Source organism: Cyprinus carpio, chromosome B16 (assembly GCF_018340385.1).
Source record: "Cyprinus carpio isolate SPL01 chromosome B16, ASM1834038v1, whole genome shotgun sequence".
NCBI classification, from domain to species: domain Eukaryota; kingdom Metazoa; phylum Chordata; class Actinopteri; order Cypriniformes; family Cyprinidae; genus Cyprinus; species Cyprinus carpio.
Window position 1 is genome coordinate 26,021,503 of NC_056612.1, and position 23,904 is coordinate 26,045,406.

General features: G+C 34.6%; 1 protein-coding gene across 1 annotated transcript in view; it reads left to right on the top strand.

Moving 5' to 3' along the window:
• LOC109046162 (inactive phospholipase C-like protein 2) overlaps window positions 1-23,611 on the top strand; it is a 45,076-nt gene extending 21,465 nt beyond the window's left edge. Inside the window, exons 3-6 of the mRNA XM_042741731.1 lie at window positions 2,519-2,722; window positions 8,873-8,948; window positions 19,331-19,440; window positions 21,202-23,611. Of these exons, the coding sequence (XP_042597665.1) occupies window positions 2,519-2,722; window positions 8,873-8,948; window positions 19,331-19,440; window positions 21,202-21,441 (630 nt within the window). The 3' untranslated portion in view covers window positions 21,442-23,611. The remainder of the gene's footprint in view (window positions 1-2,518; window positions 2,723-8,872; window positions 8,949-19,330; window positions 19,441-21,201) is intronic.
• The last annotated feature ends 293 nt before the right edge of the window (window positions 23,612-23,904 follow it).

Consider the following 23,904-nt stretch of genomic DNA (forward strand, 5'->3'; position numbering starts at 1 on the left):
AACTGAAATCTCTCTGGCACTGATAAACAAAAAAGTGCTGATTTTAATCAGATGCAGTTCCTTGAAGTTGAACAACTTGTTAGACTGGTACAAAAACTAGAATATCGACTGCAGACCCTGTTTTAGCCATGAAAACTGAAAATATTCTCATATATAGGCTACAGGTAGGAGGTCAGCCAAATTCCTTTTAATATTTGATGTGGAAAATGTTACATAACACAGGGTTAGTATGTCCTGAGGCATGTGTTGGTTATATCCCTTAAGAAGGGATTAGGTCGTCTCATGGATAAAAGGGGTTGGCACTACTATGACAAGAATGCACGGAGAAGATTTTCAAGTCAGGAAACTTAATAAGATTAGTCCACAGATGGTTGTTTCAGTTTGTTTTTCGTTCATTGGTTTTTGGGGCGGTTGACTTCAGAATGAACACGGCAATCTTGTCAGAACAACCTTGATTCATACTTCAGGATCAGTGATGATCAAAAGAATATTTCAGTGCAGCTTCTTTATATTAATTGTTCGTGGGGCTGGAAAGCTTAAAGAAATGCTTTCTCAATATTTTTCATAATAAATCACATACGGCTAGTAAAATGGTAAATTAAGTAATGGTTCATTTAAATGAACATTCTGAATTGATTAAGAGAGAGCATTTATTTTTTTTAAATGCACAATGTTTAGTTTAACAGTATATTGCCAACAAATACATCATGAATGTATTAATATAACTCACATCGCTAATGTTACCGTTGTCTTACATTTAAAGGCTTAAAATCAGAGAACGGAGCGGCATACGTGGTTTCTGACTTTGGTGTTTGCTTTATTTCAGCATAAGCTATTTTATTCACAACATGCAATACATTACGGGTATTTTAATAATCCTGTTTACATTGCATTCTTCCTGTGGAAACAATTCCAGGCAGTGAGGCTGTGACACTTCTGCCGCGTTCAGTAGTAATAGTGGGTAGATGTGTGTCTGTTAAATATTGCTGTTGCTTGTGTTTTAAACTTCACAAGAAAAATGACGTCTTCCTCCCACGTTCAGAGCAGTGCTTTTGTAGAAATCACACTTTACGAAAACCACTTCCTATCGCATTTCTTGTTCGTGGATGTTCACTATGGGGAAGTCGGCACGTTGCTACCATTGTCTTGGTTTTTGTTTTCTCGTCATCTCCCACAATTAGGTCACCGGTTATGATCAGAATAGCATGCTACTATAATGCTCTTGCTATTTCCGCTGCGTGTTCTGTACATACACCATATATTAGGTGTAGCATGCAGTATGCATACAGTACAGTATCTCATAATGCAATGTGCTCAACATTTCCAGTGTACTGTTAGTGATGTTATCAGCCTTGATTTTTTTTTCTTTAATTAATAATTGATTGGACTGCAAGAGTTTCAATGTGCCAAATACTGTGTATTTTGAGATTATAACTAGAAAGCATTTGCTGAATTAATCATGCAACCTGATAAGCTCATGTAACTTTAAGGTGCAATGCAATTATATAAAATTGCATTTTAGCAAATTATATGCACAGATGCACACATGCAGTATGTTAGTATACCATTCAGAACATAATAGTAGCCAGTCACTATTGTACTTTTTCATAGCATTTTTAAATGTATTAAATATAGTTCAGTGCGATTTAAATGGGTTTAAAAAGAAAAAAAAATGCATCCAGGTTTGTTGTGCTTCCTTTAGTTGCTGCACAATTTGGCCAAAACTCTGTGATTATATATCAATATGACTATAAAATAATACAAATAACAATAATAGGAAACCTAATGAAAATTACTAAAATTAGAATTTGAGGAAAAGCAATACATTTTTAAAATTATTATTAAAAGTACATTATTATTATTGCTACTACCACTACTAAATAAAAATATTAAAATTATGAAATAAAATAAAAAGATATTGCGTTTGTATGTATATAAGAAAATATGTTTTGATTACTACTGTAAAATGATAGTATTTATATTTATTTATATTCATGTCTTAATTTCTTAATTTTTCAAACGTCAAACCTTTGAAAAATATTTTCGATGGAACACCACATGTAATAACCATAATGCAGAAATGTTATTTTCAATTACTACTGTAAAATTGTAATATTTATATTTATTAGAACCCTTAGAAAAACCTATTGCAGAAAACCACAGGGTTTCTGTTTTGTTGATAAATGCTTCTCATTTCAAGTATAAGAAGATGGTTGTTGCATGTTGCATTCCCAAAATGCACATTAAAGTGACCCAAACTCTGAGCTGATGCAGAAAGGACGGTCGTCAGAAAATGAGCATCTCGTGTGTAAAAGAACACAGTGCCATGCTTCACTTTGAGGCACACAGCGCACATAGATATTTAGTCAATTGAAGCCATATTGCAATTTTGCTTTCATTTTGATTAATCATGCAGCCCTACATTTGGCCGTAGACATTATCATAAACAAAACAACTTGTTCTGTGCTGCAAAACATTTATGTGCACGCTCTCTCTTTGACCTACATGTCCTCCACAGAATGCCATTGTCCCGTTTAAAGAGCTTTGCGGTTTGTCTGCGGTGGCCAACCTGAAGCAGTGTATACTAGCGCTCTCCCCGCGCCTCATCGGGCCGGACAGCAGCCCACTTCTGCTGTTTAACCTCAGAGATCAGTACCCCACCATGGAGGCCCAGGGCCTGCTGCCGGAAGTCCTGAAGAAAGTGGTCACAGCTTATGAGATGGTGAGTGCATTTCTTTAAAGGAAGAGGTCCTCCAAAAATGAAAATTCATTATTTATTCACCCTTGTGTTTCCAGACCTATATGTGGTTATTTGTTTTCACTGAAACACAAAGAGAAAAAAGTTCTGTTCTGTATTGTTTCTGTACAAATATCAAAACATTCTTTTGTGTTTAAATTTAGATGCATTTAAATTTTCAGAAAAAAAAGAAAGAAAAATGAAAAAAAAAATCTGCCAACGGGATCAGACAAGACTGATTTTTTTGTTTGTTTGTTTGAGAAGCCAATTTTGTTTAGTTTTTATTATTTTTTCTAACCCCTTTGGCAGATATTTTGTGTTACTTGTTTTAATTATAAACTCACTTTATTTTGATACATTTTCAGAAAACATCTTAAGTATTCCAAAGTATTTTTGATTCTCTCGTGAATGTGTCTTGATTTAAGAATGTTTAGATATTTGTACTGGAAAACAAGACAAAAATACTTAGAAAACCATTTCTGCTGTGAATTAGATTTAAATTGGCTTGGTAAATTTATTGGATGCTGAAAGCACAAAGTAGCCAAAATATTTAATAACCAAACATAACATTTACAAAAATCTACTGAGCTTTCTGAGAAATTCTGTATGCACACATTTAATTGGCATGGTGTTATGTAGCCTAAATTGACACAATCTTATTTTTTTAATGTTCTTCCTAATTATTTTCTTCTTGTTTTCAAGTACAGATAACTAAACATTCTTATGTATTTACATTTAGATACATTTACTTGAAGCAAAATGACTTCTTTCAGGGAAAAAAAAAGACCAATATCTATCAAAGTTAAATGGGATTTTTTTTTTTTTTTTTGCAAAAAAAAAATCTGACAATGGGATCAGACAAAGCATTTTTTGTTTTGTTTGTTTGAGAAGGTCATTTTGTTAAAGATTATTTTATTAAGATGATTTTTCTAACTCCTTTGGCAGATATTTTATGTTGTTTTAAGCAAAAACTCACTTCATTTTGATACATTTTTCAGAAAATATCTAAAGAATTAAGCATTTTAAGTATTTTTGATTCTCTCATAAATGTGTCTTGATTTAAGAATGTTTAGATATTTCTACTAGAAAACAAGGCAAAAAATACTAAGTAAGAAAACCATTTTGCAGTGAATTTGTGGAAAATTAGATTGTAAATGGCTTGGAAAACTTATTGTTGCTGAAATGTTTAATAACCAAACAAACAAGTCCATGTCTGTGAGGCACACATTTAGTTTGCATGATTTTATGTAGCCTGAAGTGAAATAAAGGCTTTTTGGATGCATGGTGACTCAGATTTGATAAGTTGCGATGATGCAACCATGAATAAAGCAGGTCTGTGTCCATGGGTCATGATAATGAGTCGCAACAGTTTTTGCTTATGTTTGAATAATTCACCATCACAAATTGTAAATTCAAACTCCTGGGAAAACTGCCCAGAGAATAGCCATGTTTCACAGTTTTGATGAGCAGGAACGGAAAGAAAGTCTCCAAGCTCTCGTTTCAGGAAGAACGCCGGAGCAGAGGAACACAACAGATCCACATTCATATCATCATCAACATGTCTTTATTATCGCATTGTTTTTATAAAAAGTTTGCAACCGCATTGTTCCAAAAAACATACACATTTATGAAAATAATCTTAGAAAAACAATTCTTTGCCTGATTCCGAAATCTAAAGAGCAAAGTGTTTATTGAGCGATGAAAAGCATGCATGAATGCGCTGAACGATGCGCACATCTTTGAGGAAATGCAGCGCTGTTTGTGCACCAGTTGAACAAGGGGTTGCTGTTGTCCTCCTCCTGGTCCCCCGCTCTATAAATACCCCCTATAGTGGTTTGTCTGCCACCAAGGCTGCAATTTCTCCAGCCATTAGTAATGTAATGACAGTGGGCTTGTCAGCGATGAGACAGCTGCTGCAGCTGTGCGCGCATGAGGCCAGTACCCGCATCTCTGATACAGATACACCCAAAGAGCTGTGGTGTGGCCTGGTGATTAAAGATCCAGTCATGGAAAACCAGGAAATATCAGGGGATTTTAAATGGTTTTCAATCCTTGAATTTTCTATAGTGCTGATTTTTTTTCTATTTGCACTCTTCTCTGATATACAGTTTAATTCTAAGGCCTTTTGAAAGAAGGCTCTTCTGCTCTCAAAGGCTGCTTTTATTTCATGTAAAAATGCTGTTAAATATTATTGCAATTTCAAAATAACAGGTTCTTTTAAAATTTATTTTTAAATGCAGTTTATTCTTGTGATGCAAAGCTGAATTACTCCAGTCTTCAGTGTCCTTCAGGAATCATTCTAATATGCTGATTTGCTCAAGAAACATTTCTGATTATGAATGTTGTGTTGTTGTTGTATATATAAATATATAAATATATACATTAAATATATGTAAATATATATTATTTACCCACATTAAATATACCAGATCATCTGTGTTGGCTCTTAAATAAATAATAAATGTGTCGGAATGATTTTGCAGTGAATTGATCTGAATTGTATTGTTGGATGATTTAAATGAAGGGCTAGTTTGATAGATTAGATTAATTCAAGTTGATTAAAATACATTCCTGAACTTTCACCAGTGTGCCACTGATTATGATTCTTAGCTTTAGGTTACTCCAAATGGGGTTGCTACTATAATGTGTTCACTTAGTGTCACCTAAATCGATTTGTGCATTTTCTGTAGAGAATGTGAGTGGTATTTGCCTGTGCAAGCCCAAATCTGGTTCTTTCAGCCATTGTTTTGGTTGCAGGCGAAGGCAACGTCTACATGGATCTAGAAAGGTGTGAAGAAATAGTTTTGACACTTGTGTACTGTTAGCATTCCTGTAACATCTGTCAGGTCTGGGCGATCGTCGGCACGTGGCGAGGCCATCAGCAAGTGTGCGCTCCAACCCGACTTCCTGGAAAGTCGCCACAGCCTCGTGATTGATCTCTGTGAGAGCTTTCTGAGCACGAGCCATCAGAGAAAGACGCTGAAGCAGCTGTTCTGCTCTTTGTTGGCATGGAAAGATGATCTGCCCCCGACAAGTGACCCTGCCATGGTTTGGCCACTATAGGGATGTATGATTCAATTAGACTGACCTGCGCTACATAAGGACCTGTGCCGATAACAGTGCATTAAATTAAAGTTTCAGCTAATCCTTTGTTTCTACATCACAACAGCCAGTAATTTGCTCAAGATTCATTGTCATAGAGCGATAGCACAAACAGGTTGCGAAAATCCTCCTTTTCCAGAAACACATTTCTGTACTTTAAAGTAAGCATAAAAAGCAACAACAACAACAAAAAACTTTTATTCAGCAAGATTTTTAATCAAATGAAAATGGTGTTGGTGTTGTCCACAAAAATATGAAGCAGCACAAAATAGCATTAAATCAGCATATTAGAATGATTTCTGAAGGATCATGTGACACTGAAGACTGGGGTAATGATGCTGAAAATTCAGCTACACATCACTGGAATAAATTACATTTTAAAATAAATTCTAATAGAAATCAGTTATTTTAAATTGCCATAATATTTCATATTATTACTGTTTTTTTCTGTATTTTTGATCAAATAAATGCAATTTTGGAGAGCATAAGAGACTTAATAAAAAAAAAAAAATCTTATCTATCCCAAATCTTTTAACAGCAGTGTACTATATCATAAAATATTCATCATGATATTTATGTATTTGCTCTGCAATGATTCGAATGAAGGATGTTTTTTAATTTAATCAAACATCATTTCTACAAAACATCCGTTGTTACCACATAGATTCAACGTGTTAAATGCAGGAAGTTTCAACAATTAAAGCATGACTTCACATTTCCCACTCTGTTATGTTTTGTAATTTGTAAACTCTTCCCAGAGGTCTTTGTTTTTATGATACAGGCCAGCGTTTCAAGAGGCCAAATGTCAGAACGAGCATATGCATAATCTGCATGAATAAACTTAAACAGAGGCTTGAGAACTCTTTTTACATATAGATGTATTAAATATACAGTAGTGAAAACATTAATTAGCATTATTAAAATTGTGTTTATTTCTAAGGGTCAGAGAGAGGGTACAGAATAAACATGAACAACAACATGTAAGAAACTTAGGTTAGCCTTATAAGTGAACTTCAGCAAGAAAAAAAAAGAATATAAAATGCCCTTTAATAAATGCAACTTTGTTTTGTCTTTCTTGGCAGCATGCTGAGTCTCATACAAGAAGTTATTTTTTTTTTTTTTTTTTTAACTAGGCTCTGGCTTTCTGATGTGGTTGGTGTATGGCGCTGCAGGATCTGTAGCCGCTGGCCTGTGCTGAGACGTCTGTCTGAATTAGTTTTAGTGTGTGTCTGAATGGTCTGGCATAATTAAATGTAGGAATCTGCTCACCTCATTAGAAGGGTGTGGGTCCATGTTCAGCAAAAGAACATATCTGTTACATAATCTGGCCCACTTTCTGTCTTGCCATTACTTTCCTCATTAGGCGACCATGTACTTCCTGTTTTGCATTGTAGCTGCTAATCTTACGTTGTTCAGAAGGTTAAAAATAGTGCTGTCAAACGATTAATCCAAAATAAAAGTTTTTGTTTACATAATATATGTGTCTGTACTGTGTATATTTATTATGTATATATAAAGACACACACTTACAGTATATATTTAGAAAATATTTACGTGTATATAAATATATAAACTTTTTTTTTTTTCTTAATAAATATATTTAATATATAACAGCATATTTTTTCTGAAATATATACATGCACGTGTGTGTATTTATATAAACAAATATATTGTGTAAACAAAAACTTTTATTTTGGATGCTTTTAATCTTTATCTTTTTAAAACCTTTTTTTTTAAAAGCATTTAATCTTTTGACAGCACTAGTTAAAAAAAAAAATTCCCTTCAGACTCCATCAGGCCATTTATATCTATTTATTTATTTATTTATTTATTCATTTTTAATAAATATTGTGTGTTTTTTATAAGACAATTGTATAATTTGTATAATGGTTTTAGAATTTGAAGTAATATCTGTGAATTATACAGCTTCTAGCTACTGAATAATTTACTGTAAAATGAATAACTCTATACAGGACCCATATTCAGCCGTAAATTCATAAATTTAACTTATCTTCTTGCATTTTATACAAAAGTACCCCAGGAAAGGACTTTATTTTACTATTTATTTATTTATTTATTACTGTCTAAATATTTTGTTTAATTTTAATTGTTTATTTTTTGAGTGATTGGAATGTTTTTTTGTTTGTTTGTTTCATATTTCAATATAAAATTCTTAAACTTATCATATATAAAAGTACCAAAGGATGCTACTTTATTGTGCTTTTTATTTATATTATTTATTTTATTACCATTTTTATTACTATTATTTTAAGTTATTTTGTTTAATTTAATTTAATTTATTTTATTTTTTATTTTTTTTTATTTTTTTTTGGGGGGGTGGTGATTGCAATGTATTTATTATGTCTCATAATAAAGACCTCTGATATAATTTGCAATAATATCTAAATTAAACTGCTACTGTATGACTATATATATGAGTCATACAGTAGCAGTTTATATATATATATATATATATATATATATATATATATATATATATATATATATATATATATATATATATATATATATATATATATATATATATTACTGTTTTATTTTCAATATGGTATGTAAATTATACAGCTACTATACGACCCATATTCAGGCATAAATTATAAACATAAACTGTCTTCTCATCATTAAAACAGAATGAGAAAATAATACTACTTATTTAATTATTTTAATATTTTATTGCTATTTATTTCTTTTACTTTTATTTTTCTGTTGACTAGAATGTATTTGTTTTGTTTCATATGACCTTAGGTGCAAATTCATGAACATTACATGTCTTCCTGCCATTTATGCAAAAGTAGGACAGAATTTTTATTTTATTAATACCTATTGGTTGTAGGCTATTATTTTATTTTCTGTGTGACTGGAATGTATTTATAAAATTTCTTATGACCTCTGAATGTACATGAGTATCTGCAGGGTACAGGCCACTGAGGCACACTACAAATGAGCTGTCATCCGAGTGTTACAGTAACCGCACAGATGCTCATTACGTGTCTCTTTCTCCCATGTTCACAGATGATCCAGACCAGCCAAACGCTGCTGGAGAGCTCCGACAGCGTGTACGAGCGAATACTGCAAGTCCAGAAAGCAGGTAAGAAGGAAAAACCATACGAGAGAATGCAAGCAAAGACAAGGCGAGCGAGAGAAAGAGAAAGACACAATGTTCCACAAGGGACGGGTGTTTCTTGGAACACAGCCAATCGACGCGGCCCTTCGATCGCAGCTCCCTCTGAAATAGAAAGACAACACAAGTGTGTTCATACTAAAAAAAGCTCAAAGAGAAAGAACTAATTATGCCACGCTGTTATATAAGGCTCATTGTGTGTTTCTCTTCACCTGTGTGATGTCCTGCTTTTCAAACACCGTTCAAGTAGGGGTTTTTTGACTCTCAATAGTGTCATTCACTCTGTTCTCTAATTATCGGGGGCTAAAAGGGTAAACATCTATGGCCTATCAAAGCCATGCAATCAATGTGACGCCAGCAGCTGCACGATGCAATCGCCGAAGATCGGCCTCAGTTGCATTCACTCTGAAATGAAAGAGAAAAGCCGAATGCAGAAGCGTGTTTTATCAAGCGTTTGTGTAATTTTAAGGTGCATCTGTGGCCTTTTGAAATAGCATTGATATTTTTTTTTTGAAGTGCACAATGTAGCTTCACTTCTGATATCACAAATCAAATCAGACAGAGGAATCAAAATTTAATCTATTTTTTTTTAAATATAGGCAGGCAAATAATGCTATTTCAAGTTTTGCCTTTTTTATTAGTGAAAAAATATATGTGCATCATTCCTGCTGTGATTCACATTTCCTCATCTATGTTCTATTGCGTTCATAAAACCTTGTGATGCAGAGTGGAAACATTGCTAATCATTTACAGTAGTTGTGTTGCTGGGAGACAGTGATTGGCAGGTGATCGATGCGGGAGGCTGGCAGTGTGTTTCATTGATCGCAGCTGATGGAATCTTGGCACAGGAAGCTGTTAGAGTTCATTAGATGTTCTCTCGATGAACAATTATCAGCCACACCTAAACGCACACACTACCGTTCTGTTTTGTCAAGCCAACACTAAATCAATAAGCTTGCCTATTGCTTCAATACCACGTGTCATTTTCTGTCCTGTTTGGCTTTAATAATGGCCAAATAAATCTTGATTCACAGTGGTTATTAATGCTTGGTAAAGCAAGTTACACGATAACTGTTGCGCATACTTAGTTTATTAAAATCCTTAAAGGGGTAAATCATCCAAAAAGTGAAAATTTGCTGTTAATGTAATCATCAAAAATTTAGTTTTTTTTTGTTTTTGTTTTTTTTCCTGAGCATAACAGTAAAGAAGATTTTTAACTGAAACTGTGGTCCTTTGTGATTCATAAAATGCAAGCCAGTGGTTTGATCCTATGATGAATGAATCATTCAGCACTCCAGTTCTTCCAATAGTCACTGAACTGAGGAAGCAGTTTAGACTCGGACCGCTGATATGCGCATAAATGAACCGAACACGTTTTTATGGTTTTTATACGTTTTATGGAAAACCATTTTATTCACTTTGTATGCTTAAGATGTGTAAACATCCAGGTTTCACATCATTATTGGGTGCTTTAATCATGTAATTGCATATAGGTTGCATATATTGTGTGATTACGTAAACAAACTAGTGAATTGAACCAGTCCACCAAAACGAACTGTCCAAAAGAACCATTTCGCAGAAGAGAATCAGATTTCCCCATTTGCTTGAGGCTCTGGATTATGATGTTCAGTTTCTTGCACAGACCGGTTGTTTTGCTTCATAAGACCTCAATATATCACCAAGAGCCACAGGTATTCATTTTGTGTTCCTTGATATGCTTTTCTTGATATTGCCACCAACTTACATTTTCTGAATCACCAAAGACCAGGGTTTCAGCTAAAAATCTTCTTTACTGTTCTAATGAAGAAAAAAAGTCACCTAAATCTTGGATGTCCTGAGGGGGAGTAATATAACAACAAATGTTCCTTTTTGGGTGAACTATACCTTTAACCCTAAATAGCAAATGTTAATTCACAACTTGGTTCCTCAAATCCTTACTGCTTTTCTAAGTGCTCAGACTTCGCTTTAGAATGAACTATCCTTACATTTTCTGAAGAAAGCGTGCAATACTCCCCATGATGCTAGCGTGTGGGTGGTTGCCAAGACATGGCTATATGCTTGCTAAGGTCTTCTGAGATGTGGTTAACATGTAAATAGCAGCATTAGATCAACTTAGAACAACCTAGCAACCACTATGAACGTGCTGTGTAAAAATGCACAAAGAACCACTCGGAACACCTTGCTTTCTTCAGAAAATGTGAAGATGTCATTCATCATCAATCTATCACTCAGCCGCTTCCATTCTTCTGCTTAACAGTCATTTTCCACCACTTTTAATGCAGTTTAATATCCTGCGTCAGAAGTGAGACAAACCACAAGCTTTTATTGATTTCCAGAGTCTGTGGCCGCATCAAATATTCATCCTCTTTTGTCCCAGCACGAGCACACAGAGAACGGCTTTGTCTGATCTGCAGTAAACACTGTAAATCAATCTCTGCGGTTTCTTGCCTCTCTTAAGAAGCCCATCTCCGCCTGGTGCACTTCAGGCTCCCGCATGAACACATTAGTTAATGTGGATGAACGGCCCACCGGCAGCAGCTTTCCTTCTCTTGAGGTGTGGTGGAGATGGACTGATGGAGCTGTACGGGGAGCTTGAGCTGCTAACGGTGAATAGGAAAAGTGGGTCAATGCTTGCCCGTTCCCATGTGAAATCCAGTGGAAAACTCCGGCATCGACAGCCCTGAATAATCAAAACTGGCCGCTGCAAAAGACCGAGCAGGTATTGATCTACAGGCAGAGTAAATAACATGCTGCCTTTTGAGTAAAGCAGTGCCGGCCAGTGCTCCAAGCATCTAAGAGACCTATAGAGGATATACTTTTGCTGTAAATATTTGAAAATTTGTGCGCTAACAATCACCCTGATGCCAGCGGGAGTTGGTTGCTTGTAAGGAGGCTGCGCTTATGGATTTGATCTACTGTACTAGTAAAAAAGATGCATGGCTTGCATGCAGACCAAGATAAACTAGTATTATCTAATAAAACTAACATAAACTAATACAATCCCCTGAGTAGTGTTGTTATAAAGTAGCCTAAAGCTAATATTTTTAAGATTCTTTTTCTGTAATTAAAATAAAGATTAAACAAATAATAGATTGAAAACTTGAATTAAACATAAAAACATACATGAAAATTTGAAGTTGCCTTGACAGCTAAAGAAAATGAGTCTATAAAGAAATATAAAAACATAAACAAAAACTAATGAAAATGATAGAATCACAAGACAAAAATTTAAATTAAAACTAAAAATATAAAAATAAAATCGAATTCTAAGCTAATAATATATACTATAGAAATAACACTGCATCTACTGTAAGCAATAGATGCATACAAAAAAATGAATAAATCTATGGCCGTAGATGGACACAAGTCAGTTTTCATACTGTAAAGAGCCCTCCATATACAGTATATATATATATATATATATATATATATATATATATATATATATATATATATATATATATATTATATATACTTCTGTCTTCTGCAGCTAAATCACTGCTCGTTTCTGCTCCTATGTTAGCAGCTCCCCGATTTGATCGCCCTTTTAGGTTGTGTGTGGATGCTAGAAATGTGGGTGCAGGAGCTGTACTGCCATATCACCCTGCAGCCCAAGACTGGTTGCCCACTGAAGCTAAGCAGGGTTAAGCCTGGTCAGTACCTGGACGGGAGACCTCATGGGAAAACTAGGTTGCTGTAGGAAGAGGTGTTAGTGAGGCCAGCAGTGGGTGCTCACCCTGTGGTCTGTGTGGGTCCTAACGCCCCAGTGCAGTGACAGGGACACTATACTGACAAAAAGCACTGTCTTTCGGATGAGACGTTAAAACTGAGGTCCTGACTCTCTGGGGTCATTAAAAATCCCATGACACTTCTCGTAAAGAGTAGGGTTGTAACCCCGGTGTCCTGGCCAAATTGCCACCCAGGCCTTTGTCAACCATGGCTTCCTAATACTCCCAAACCACTTGATTGGCTCTATCTCTCTCTCCTCTCAAACTGTAGCTGGTGTGTGGTGAGTGCACTGGCGCTGTTGTCCTGTGGCTGCCGTCGCATCATCCAAGTGGATGCTGCACACTGCTGGTGGTTGAGGAGAGACCCCCCACATAATGTAAAGTGCTTTGGGTGTAAAACCATACACAATGAAGGGCTATATAAGTGCATCATTCATTCATTCATTCATATATGTGAAGTTTATTTGCAAAAACAGAAAATTCAGATTTTTACATTTTCAAATATCATAATTTTATTATGTTATTATGATTTTATTGTATTTTATTGAGCTATTTAGAACCTAACCAAAATAAAAAAAACCCAAACTGAATTATAATAAATATAAATCTCAATGAAAAAAAAAAAAACATGATTTAAAAAAAAATAAAAAATTAAAATGGAGTTTTCTGTTTTTATTTTATTAACTCTTCATATATGTATACGTGTGTGTGTGTGTGTGTACGTACACATACACACACACACATAAAATTTGTAACCATGGAAATTAGTTTCCACTAAAATAATGGAAAATTTAGATGCATTTTTAATTTGGTGATTTTTTTTAATAAGCTAGATGAAGCGCAGCAGAGTAGAACAGAATGCAGGGGCTTGAGAGGGTCTCAACTTGACACGACATAATAAAAACATGACCCTGTGTGTGGAAATGAAAATACAGGGTCAAAGCAGCTGACAAAAACAGAGGTGCACGCTTATTAAGATAATTACGATAATCTGCAGGACGAGCGGAGAGAGCGCTTTTCTGAGTGTTCTTTAATTAAGTTGGCCAGTGAGTCTTCACATACTGTAATGACAAAACATGATGCTTTATGTTTTGAATTAGCTGTTTTTGTATTTTTTCAAGGATGCAAGGTGCTGAAAAAAACATGATGCAGTGCAACAGTGTATTTTGCAATGCTAAAATAAACTATAGTTAAATAACTATTATAGATAAACAACAGTACTGTAAGCAATAAAACTATTTCCTCTACAAACCAGTGTGTTTGATTACAACATTACATTTAAATAGTGTGATAATAAATTCAGTTTGCAATATAAAGGAGGATAACGGACTGTTTTTGTACATGGAAGTGAAAAGCACCAGAAGTCTCACAAGGTGGATACAGTATAGGCTACATCAATGCCAAAATTGTTTAAAGAAATAGTTCACTGATAATTTACTCACCCTCAGGTAATCCCAGCTGTAGATGAGTTTGTTTCTTCATCAGAACAGATTTGGATAAATTTAGCCTTCCATCACTTGCTCAACACTGGATCCTCTGCAGTGAATGGGTGCCGTCAGAATGAGTGTCCAAACAGCTGCTAAAAACTTCACAGTAATCCACAAGTAATCCACAGCACTCCAGTCCATGAATTAGCATCTTGTGAAGCGAAATGCTGCATGTTTGTAAGAAACAAATCCATCACAATGTTTTTAACTTTAAATCATTGCTTCATTTTAAAATACCAGTCCATAATCCAAAGTAATGCTTTCTTCAGTGAAAAAGTCATCTAATCTGAATCAAGAGAGAAATCTGCACATATCAAGCACCATTTACAAGCAAAAACAGTTCTAAACAAATATTCTGGTGGATTTCGAAGTGAAAGACAACAGGGGATGGACTTTTTTCACGGGAGGAAGCTTTATTATGGATTATGGACTTTTCACTATACAAGATGTTAATGTGTTGATGTTGATAGAATGGAGTGGTGTGGATTTTTGTGATGTGTTTATCAGCTGTTTGGTCTCTCATTCTGATGGCACCCATTCACTGCAGAGCATCCACTGGTGAGCAAGTGATGGAATGCTAAAGTTGTTAAAATCTGTTCTGAGAAAGAAACAAACTCATCTTGGATGGCTTGAGGGTGAACTATTCTTTTAATCTGTTCATTTAAAGGTCTATTAGAGCATCCAAAAAATAAGTTTACATTGTCAGCATGCTGCAATTGCAGTCACTCTCGTTACTGCGGTTGAAAGGCGGCGCATGAGGCATAGCAGTGTGCCAGACAACATGCATTTCTGTAAAACTAAGTCATTTAAAGCACATAAAAGGCTACGAAGTGATGCGCAGGTGTCTTAGAAGCACGCAGCCGCCCTCACACGTGCATTGGGGTGCTGCGGCGTTCTTTCATGCTGTCTGCACAGTGTCACAGAGCTGGCATCCACAGAGACGCCGCACGTGTGGAATGACAGCCCTGATTTTTCCCACTCTTCCCATAGTATGTTGCTAGGCAACCCCTTCCACGAAGAGCCGTCGGAGTGCCATTGGCCGCCTTCCTCGGCTCGATCACGCATCATTAACCCGACAGCACCTCTCCTTGCTTACCGCCCGTCAAATCCGAGGGGCTCGCAGACGTGAGAGCCCACCACCACTGAGGTTAACAGAGTGTGAAAGTAACGCCAGGAATGAATACAAATCATCTTGAAATATGCTCACGCTGCTCGCGCTAATGGCTTCCCCCTCTTGAGCATTATTGCTCTATTTGTACGAAGTCAAACACTGTCTCTCCAGGCTTGTGCGCCGCCTCATTGGCCAGCGATCTGCATCTAGAGACCGTCGTTTAAGCCGTGATCTCCTTTCAGAGAGGGTTTACAGCTGTGGGAGCGTTTGCACACCTAGATGTCATCGCTGAGAATGCGAGACGGAGCGCAACAGATGCACGGTTATAGGCGGATTAACTATCACACGCTGTTGCTAATGTACACAAAAACAGAAACAGCACAGGGTTTGATGGACATTCCTATTGCCAGTCATTCAGGGGTTTAGGAGCAACAGTAATTGTCCAAATTCCTTTTCATTCCCTAACTGTACTTTGCCAAGTTGCTGATCACCAAATCTGCAAGTTGATGCATGTAAATATGTGGCCATTTGCAGTTAAACAGAGGTTTTTGTTGTTTAGTTTAGTGTTTATAAACAAAAAAAAAAACTTGCATTGTGAACACGTCTATCCAAAAAGGCAAAATCGCCGTTAAAGAGAAATCTTAAATAAATTTCAGTCTGTTTCCTCACACAAACATTTTATCCAAAGTATGATTCTATAGTTATAATAGATAAGATCCCTAAAGTTGCAAAAACAAAAAAAAAAACTTGCAAATTTTCCTTTCTCTTTGGAGTTTTGCAAGCTGTTCGTTAATAGATAAGATCCCTAAAGTTGCAAAGACTAAAGTCTCAAACCCAAAGAGATATTCTTTATAAATGTTAAGACTCGTCCCACCCTTCTAAAATGCCTCGTTCAACCACAAAGGGAACACGATTTGCATAAACACCAGCCCAATTGTTCACGACACGACTAAAGGCATAACTTTGATTCTCACTGTTGCTGCTGGCGCCATGTTGTGTTTCGTTATGAAAGTGAAAATACATTGGTCTTCCAAAAGAGGACACGACTAGATGTGTGCAGCGCATTTAATGGAAGACTTTTTCGTGATCCCGAGAGAGTAGACTACAATGCCGACTGTTCTGACTCACAGTCTGTAAGTACGTTTTTCATATTTAAAGGATTTGCCACTGATTGTCCTGGGTTTTAATGCAATGCAACGCCTAAAAACACAGTATAAGTCATTATAATCTGTAATTATGTCCCCACTGGATGCAACAGATGCCTCGCTTGTGATGGGTTTTATTGTTTTGTCCTGGGTTTTATTGGTGTTCTGACCAGGACACGCATCACAATATGGCAAGGGGCGTAACATTTCCGTCTCACACTTTAGGCATTTGGCCAATCACAAAGCACTGGATAGCTGGCTAATCAGAGCAGACCTCGCTTTTCAGAACGATGAGCTTTGTAAAAATCGAAGCATTTAAGAAAGGCAGGGCATAGAGGAGAAACAATAATGTACAGTATGTGGAAAATACTGTAATGTGTTTTTTTAACCTTAAACCACATAAACACATTTCATTACACCAAATACACAAAATAATGTTCTTTTTAGCAACATCACATGAACCCTTTAACATGTTTTTGTATAAGTCTCAATATAACAATTTTTAATAATTTTATCCTCGCACAACCAGTGTTATTTTAGTATTATTTATGTGATTACCATTTTTATTAATACTTTGAATTAGCTTCTATTAATATATGTTCAGTTTTATTTTAAATTTGTTTAATTTATAGTAATTTAATTTAATTTAATTTATTTATAATTATTTAGTTTAATTCATTTTTATTTCAGTTTTAGTTTAGCTTTATTTTTTTTTACTTTATTTTTTTTTTTAGTGTTTCAACCTAAACTTCTTTCAGTTAGTTACCAAGACAGCATTTTCCTTAATTTTAATTTAGTTGAAGTTTTCCCTCTAATATTTATTTAATTTAATTTCAGCTTAATTTCAAAAATGTTTTTAATATCTTTAGTTTTAGTAAATGATAATAAACCTGCTTTCAAACCAATGCTTTTTTTATTATTGGAAGTGGCATATGATTGTTATTATTGTTTATTTTAGATTTAAATGCAATGACAAATGACAAATTTTGGCTACTCCTGTGCTCAATTGTTCATCAAGTGCTCATTGCAGATTTGTTTCCTGGCAGCTTGAGTCCTGGAAGTGGCATTGAAACCAGCCAGTCAGATTGAAACGTAGCATTTTCACCATCACTGAAAGAGATGTCTCCTCTCCTCAGTGGCCGTTCTTTAGATCAGTGCGAACGAAAGAAAGACAAAGACAGAAACAGACCGTTGCGGTTCTTTGGTGACCAATCTCTTCTGTGTTCTTTGTCTTGATGCTAATGCAGTCTGAAAGGATTCATGTCTATGTCTGCTGTGCCCATGATCGCATCTTCTCATCTCTGCTTCCTCCCTTCTTTCTTTTCTTCCTCTCTTTCTCTTTCTGTTTTAAATGTGTTATTAGCCACCTGCTTTCTGATCGCGTCACATGCGTTTACCGTCCTCGTTTGCGCCATGCGGCTCGCAATTTACTGCAACAAGCTGCCAGTCTGGACAATAAAAACACCAAACACAAAGAGATGGATCTGCTGTATGTGACACAATAAGCCCTGTCATCGCGTCTCCCACGAGGCTTTAATCCGAACCAACAGAATAAACTTGCCTCGTGGTGGTGTGAGTTGAGATGACAGGAAGTGACTGTGTTTGTTTAAACCGTGCGCCCACATCCCATAGTTTCTTTGATCCTGGTAACTAAAGTTGTCAAAGCTTACGAATGTATGAGAAGCTTGACTAGTTGCAGGGATTTGGTTGCTGGTAGGAGTTCAGATGGCTTGAAACTCTCTCAAATTGGCTACGAGCCATCCTTATTATTTAGCCTGATGGGTGAGTTGTGCATATTGAGCTGGGATGTCCCACAAACAAAATATTGGACTATTATTTGCAGTGATTTAAGGCACATTATAAGTTCCTTTAGACTAGTTTTACAGTTGTTCTGAATCTCACGATTTAAGAATCAGAGCATGTTTTAATTGACAAATGTTCTGATAATGGCTCTGATTTGAAATGCAAGAAAAATTCAACTAGTTGATGTGGATCATTTCTATTAATGAGTTCAAACTGTTGATTCAAATGAATTGATTCAATTCTGAACTCCGATGGAAATAAGCTTTCATATATTAAAATGATTCTATTAAAATGTTTAGTTAAATATTGTTGTCTATTATAAAGTATTGTGATATTGGTGCATATAAATGGAAATATATAAATATTTTTCAGTCTTTATTGATTTTTGCTTATTTTAATTCTTAAATTAACGTTTAAAAAAAAAAACAGTTGATTGGTTGGAGGCATGATTTTTTTAATATTAAATTGCAAACTGCAAATACATGAAATGTGAAAATCTACACTACTGTTCAGAAATTTATGGTCAGTACATTTTTTAAAGAAATAAATTATTAAATTATAATATTTAGCAAGGATGCATAAAATTAGTCAAATGTGACAGTAAAAACATTTATAATGTTACAAAATATTTCTATTTCAAATGAATGCTGTTCTTTTAAACTTATTCATCGAAGAACCCTGGAAAAAAAAGCAGCACAACTGTTGTTAACATTGATAACAATAAGATTTTTTCTTGAGCAACATATCAGCATATTAGAATGAAAAATCAATTATAAATTGAAACAAAAAAAACAAATAATCATAACAAAAAACCAGCAATTCATAAAATAAAAAAACAAAAACCCAAAATATTTCAAAATAGAAAAAAGTTATTTTGAATTGTAATAATATTTTAAATTATTAGATTTTTTTTTTCTTGGTAAGCATAAGTCTCGTTTATATATATATATATATATATATATATATATATATATATATTTAGATTGATATATATTATATATATATATATATATTTAGACATAATTTTGGCCATATTTGCCAGCTCTGATCTGAACTTCTGAATGTGTCATTTCAGCGATGGAGTTCCATGAGAAACTACACGAAATGGCGGTGAAGGAGGGACTGAAGGGAAGAAAACTCCACAAATCTGTAGAGAGCTTCACCTGGAACATCACCATTCTGAAGGTGATCACAGCCGTTTAGCACCTGTGAAAAATTCTGCTTCTACATTTGAGATGACAATTTGCATATTTTACCAGAAGAAGATTTTAACACTCAGATGTGCTCCTTATGATTTAAGATGCTGTGATGTATCGCAGTTAACATCTTGAATATTTAATGAGTATTAATGCTTTCTCAACCAATGTGGCAGTTTTGGGACACTGACTGTTTAATTCGGGGTTGCACAATAGCCTGTAATAGAATTCAGAACAGCACCATTAACTAGATTTGCACTTCCTGAAGGAAATACCTCAGTGCTTACACAAGGCAGTCAAAGAAACGTGTTAAAGGTTGAGTATTTAGGTGGCGATTTGGTTTGCTTAAGGAACATCAATGATAATTAAACAGTGAATGTGTCTGTGGTTAAACAAGCCTGTTCTTCAAAACAGAGCCATTGTGTTAAAAATGACCAGTGTTCATCACAGCCATTTTTCTTTCTCACATCTTCTGCACAACACTAATGACAGTGTTTGCTGTGGCCCAAACGTTTACATCTGCTGTTTACATCAGTATACGGCTCCTGTGACGTATCACTCAGTACTTAAGTACTTGCATTTTGATAAAGCTCAAAAATGTCACCCCAAATATATGCTGTACGTCTTAAACTCACCACAACTGTGACTACCATTATTTTATGTACTTTACTTAAATTGAACTTGAGGTGGCTGTGCTTCATGTGATCTGTGTCACTGTGTATTGATGTCCGGCAAATGTGCAAATATAATGAGGACACGGTCGCAAAGTTAAAAACTAGTGACAGACATATTGACCAGGCTTAACCAAGCAATATTTAACCATGCTGAGGTTATTTATTAGCAGTAGAGTTAGTTTCCTTTGTGCAAGTACATACTTTGCATACGCATCAACATTTTTGTTGTCAAATACAAATATTTTGTGAGATATTATTTAAAATAAATGTTTATACACACACATAAATATAGAAATACATACATATATTTGTGTGTGCATGTAAGCTATAATAGTATTTATATATTCAATTGTTATTAAAATTTAAGTTTAGTCACTTTATTGCTTTTTTTACTATATTTTGTCTGTAGCTTTTATTTTATAGTATTTAATATTAGTCACTTTTATCATATTTATTATTTTTTACCATATTTTTTCTTTAGCTTTACATAATTTACTCATACATAAGGTTTTTTTGTGAATTTTGTCAAATACAAATATTTTATTGCATACTTTTTAAAATAAAATGTTTTAAATGCCCTATATATATATCAAGAGAGAGAAGTGTGTATCAAGAGAGAAGTGTGTGTGCTATTTAAGTTATTATAGTATTTTATTTATATTTTGAAAATTTATATTTGATATTTATTCATATTTTGAATTTTCATTAAAAAAAATTTATATTTTCTTTATTTTCATTTCACTTTTAGTAATTTTAGTAATTCAACCTAAACTTATTAAACATATGTATGTGTATTTATATGTATATTATGTATAAATGTTCAATATTCTATATATATATGTATATATATATATAGATCATCAAACGTTTATTTTAGTATAATGATTAGCTAAATAATAGTAATTACAGCACAGTCTGCAATAGATTCTGCATAAAAATGTAGCTAATTGTATATAAGTTACAACAGTGATAAGAACAAGTCTTTGCATGAATATGAGAATATTTTCTGCGGGAATGCTTGTATCCAGTTATTAGTGACGGAGACCCCTTGTCTCTGCTTGTGTGTGTGTTTTCAGGGCCAGGCCGATCTGCTGAAACATGCTCGGGCGGAAGTGCTGGAAAATGTGAAACAGATCCACTACGCCGCCCTCACCTGTAACCTGGCCAAGGGAGGAGCGCGACCCTCGTCCGTATCGGGCTCCAAGGTCCGCCGCAGCCTGGACGCCATCCCAGAGACCATCGCAGAGAAGGCGGTCAGGGAGGACATCACCACAGATGAGGAGAACCAAGTCGAAGCGTCCCGCCAAATCCCATAAATCCTCTCCCAGGGTCAGCGTGTACCGAGAGAACATTTTGAAAGATCTCAACGTGGATTCAGAATGAAACGGAGCCAAGGCCTCCTCTACTTCCCATTCCCGTCCTCTGTCCGTGTCTCTCCGGGGTCAGGTGGGTGTCGACGAGGCCGAACTTCACTCCAGGTCTTTCTACAAGCACAAACTCTGAGTATTAGGAGGAATTAGAACTGGAGCCATGAATGTAACAAGACGTCGTGTGCGAGGAAAGAAGGAAGCTGTTTACAAAAAAGAACTACTTCGTGTTCTGTCTGCCAAAATAGTGTGTGTGTGTATATACAGTATAAATATATATATGGAGATCTGTTACCTTTTTTGCTATGTGAACTTTTAATGGATCAGATTATTTTGTTATGAGAAATGGATGTTTTAAAGAGCTCATATTTTATTTGCTTGTACAGAACTTGAGATGTGGATCTTACGAGACGGCCCAGGCCCTTTATGGGCTTTTTTTTTTTTTTTGTTCTTTGTATAAATGCAAGAGGATTTTGATGATGTGGTTCGAGAGAGAATCAAGTTTTAGATATTACCAGCAGCTACTGTACATGAGAGTCTCTGGATGATAGTTTTGTCTCTTTGGCCACGTGCACAATGCAAAATTGAAATGCATTTACATGTAGTCATTTAACAGATGTTTTTATCCAAAACAACTTAACAATTTAAAATTTCCTTCTGTTGTCATTCTGTGTGTGTACAGAATTCAGGCCTGCAGATTTTGCATAACATGTTCCTAAAAAAGAAACACAAAAGCCAACAGTTTAACCAAGTGGTTCTCAACCTTCTTCACTCCAACGGCCAAAATTGTCCACAACAATATTTGAAGGTCCCCCTTAATTTAAAGGATTAAAAAGAGGTTGTGTTTTTTTTTACCCTATAAAAACTATTGGAATATGGCATGCCAATTTTTTTTATTATTATTATATTCATTATACAAATGCCCTAAATGTTTTAGGATTGTATTTATTTACATGACTTTTCCAGGTCTAGCAATTAAAATGAATTGAAATAATTAAATTAAAAATCATTTGAAGGCCTCACTTAATTTAAGGGATTCAGAATAAGGATTTAAAAACATGATTTACAATTTTTACTGGAAAAAAAATTGTTTGTTTGTCATGTCATATATATATATGAACTGCTCTAAATGTTTTAAGATTGCATTCATTTAAATAATTTTTTCCAGATGTAGAATTTAAAATGAATTCAAATTAAAATAATTTGAAGGCCCCTCTTAATTTAAGGTTAAGATCAAGGATAAGGATTTTTAAAAATAGGTTTTAATTTTAAATTTTATTCACAACTAAATACGTGTGAATTCATTATAAAAATGCCCTAAATGTTATAAAATTGTATTAATTAACTTTTCTAGATCTAGAAATTTAAAATTAATTCAAATGAAAATTATAATCGTTTTAAGTCATCTCAAGGCCCCTTTGGAGGTTTTGTTCATGTTGAGAACCATTGGTAAGCTTAGTGTTAGTTGTTTTTCTTGTTTTACCAAAAAAAAAAAAAAAAAACTGTTTTAGTCTTTCTACTTTAAAATGTCATTTAATTTTACTTGGCATTTCTTTAAACCAAATTTCACTCAAATTTTTTTTTAAAGTAATTACAAAGTAAATTTTTCTCAGTGAATGAGTGGCAAGCGTGTTTCCCTGCAGTGTGTAGGTGGCCTTTGAGAGCGGACTGAATACTGTATGTCAAGTGTTATGATTAAAGCTTCTCAGTCATTCCTGGAAACAAAGTAGTTCATGTGTGTATGGCTACTGTTCAGATGAGATTCTGCCTTGTTGCTGGAGTTCTGTCTTACATTGCCTTTTTTAACCCAGCTTCTTCTATTTGCTTCTAGTTTGTAAGTGTTTGTTTCTGGCTCATTCTGTTGGTCTTCTCATTGTGCCATTCTACTGTTGGACCCTGTGAACCACTTCCATTGGATTTTACACGTTGTGACCAGAGATTAAACTGGACGTGAAAAGAAACGTTTATACATTTCAGTGCTGTTATTGTGTATTTATAATTATAGTTAACCATTTATACCAATAAGGAGTGGATGATAGTTTCTAAGAGAATATCAGTTTTGTTTAACTCTGTTAAGACCCAATGCTCTGAAATAAACCATGTTAAGTACATTCTTTAACTGTTTCGAGTTTCTTAAGGCATTCAAATCAGTATAAAAGTTTGGGGTTTCTTCTGCTCACCAAGCCTGCATTTATTTGATTAAAAATACAGTAAAAACAGAAATGCTATTGCAATTTCAAATAGCTGTTTTTTATGTGAATATATTTTTAAAATGTAATTTATTTCTGATCAAAGCTGAATTTTTAGCATCATTACTTCAGTCTTCAGTGTCAATTCTGAAATCATTTTCATATGATGATTTATCAATGTTGAAAACAGTTGTACTGCTTTTTTATTCATTTTTTCCAAGAA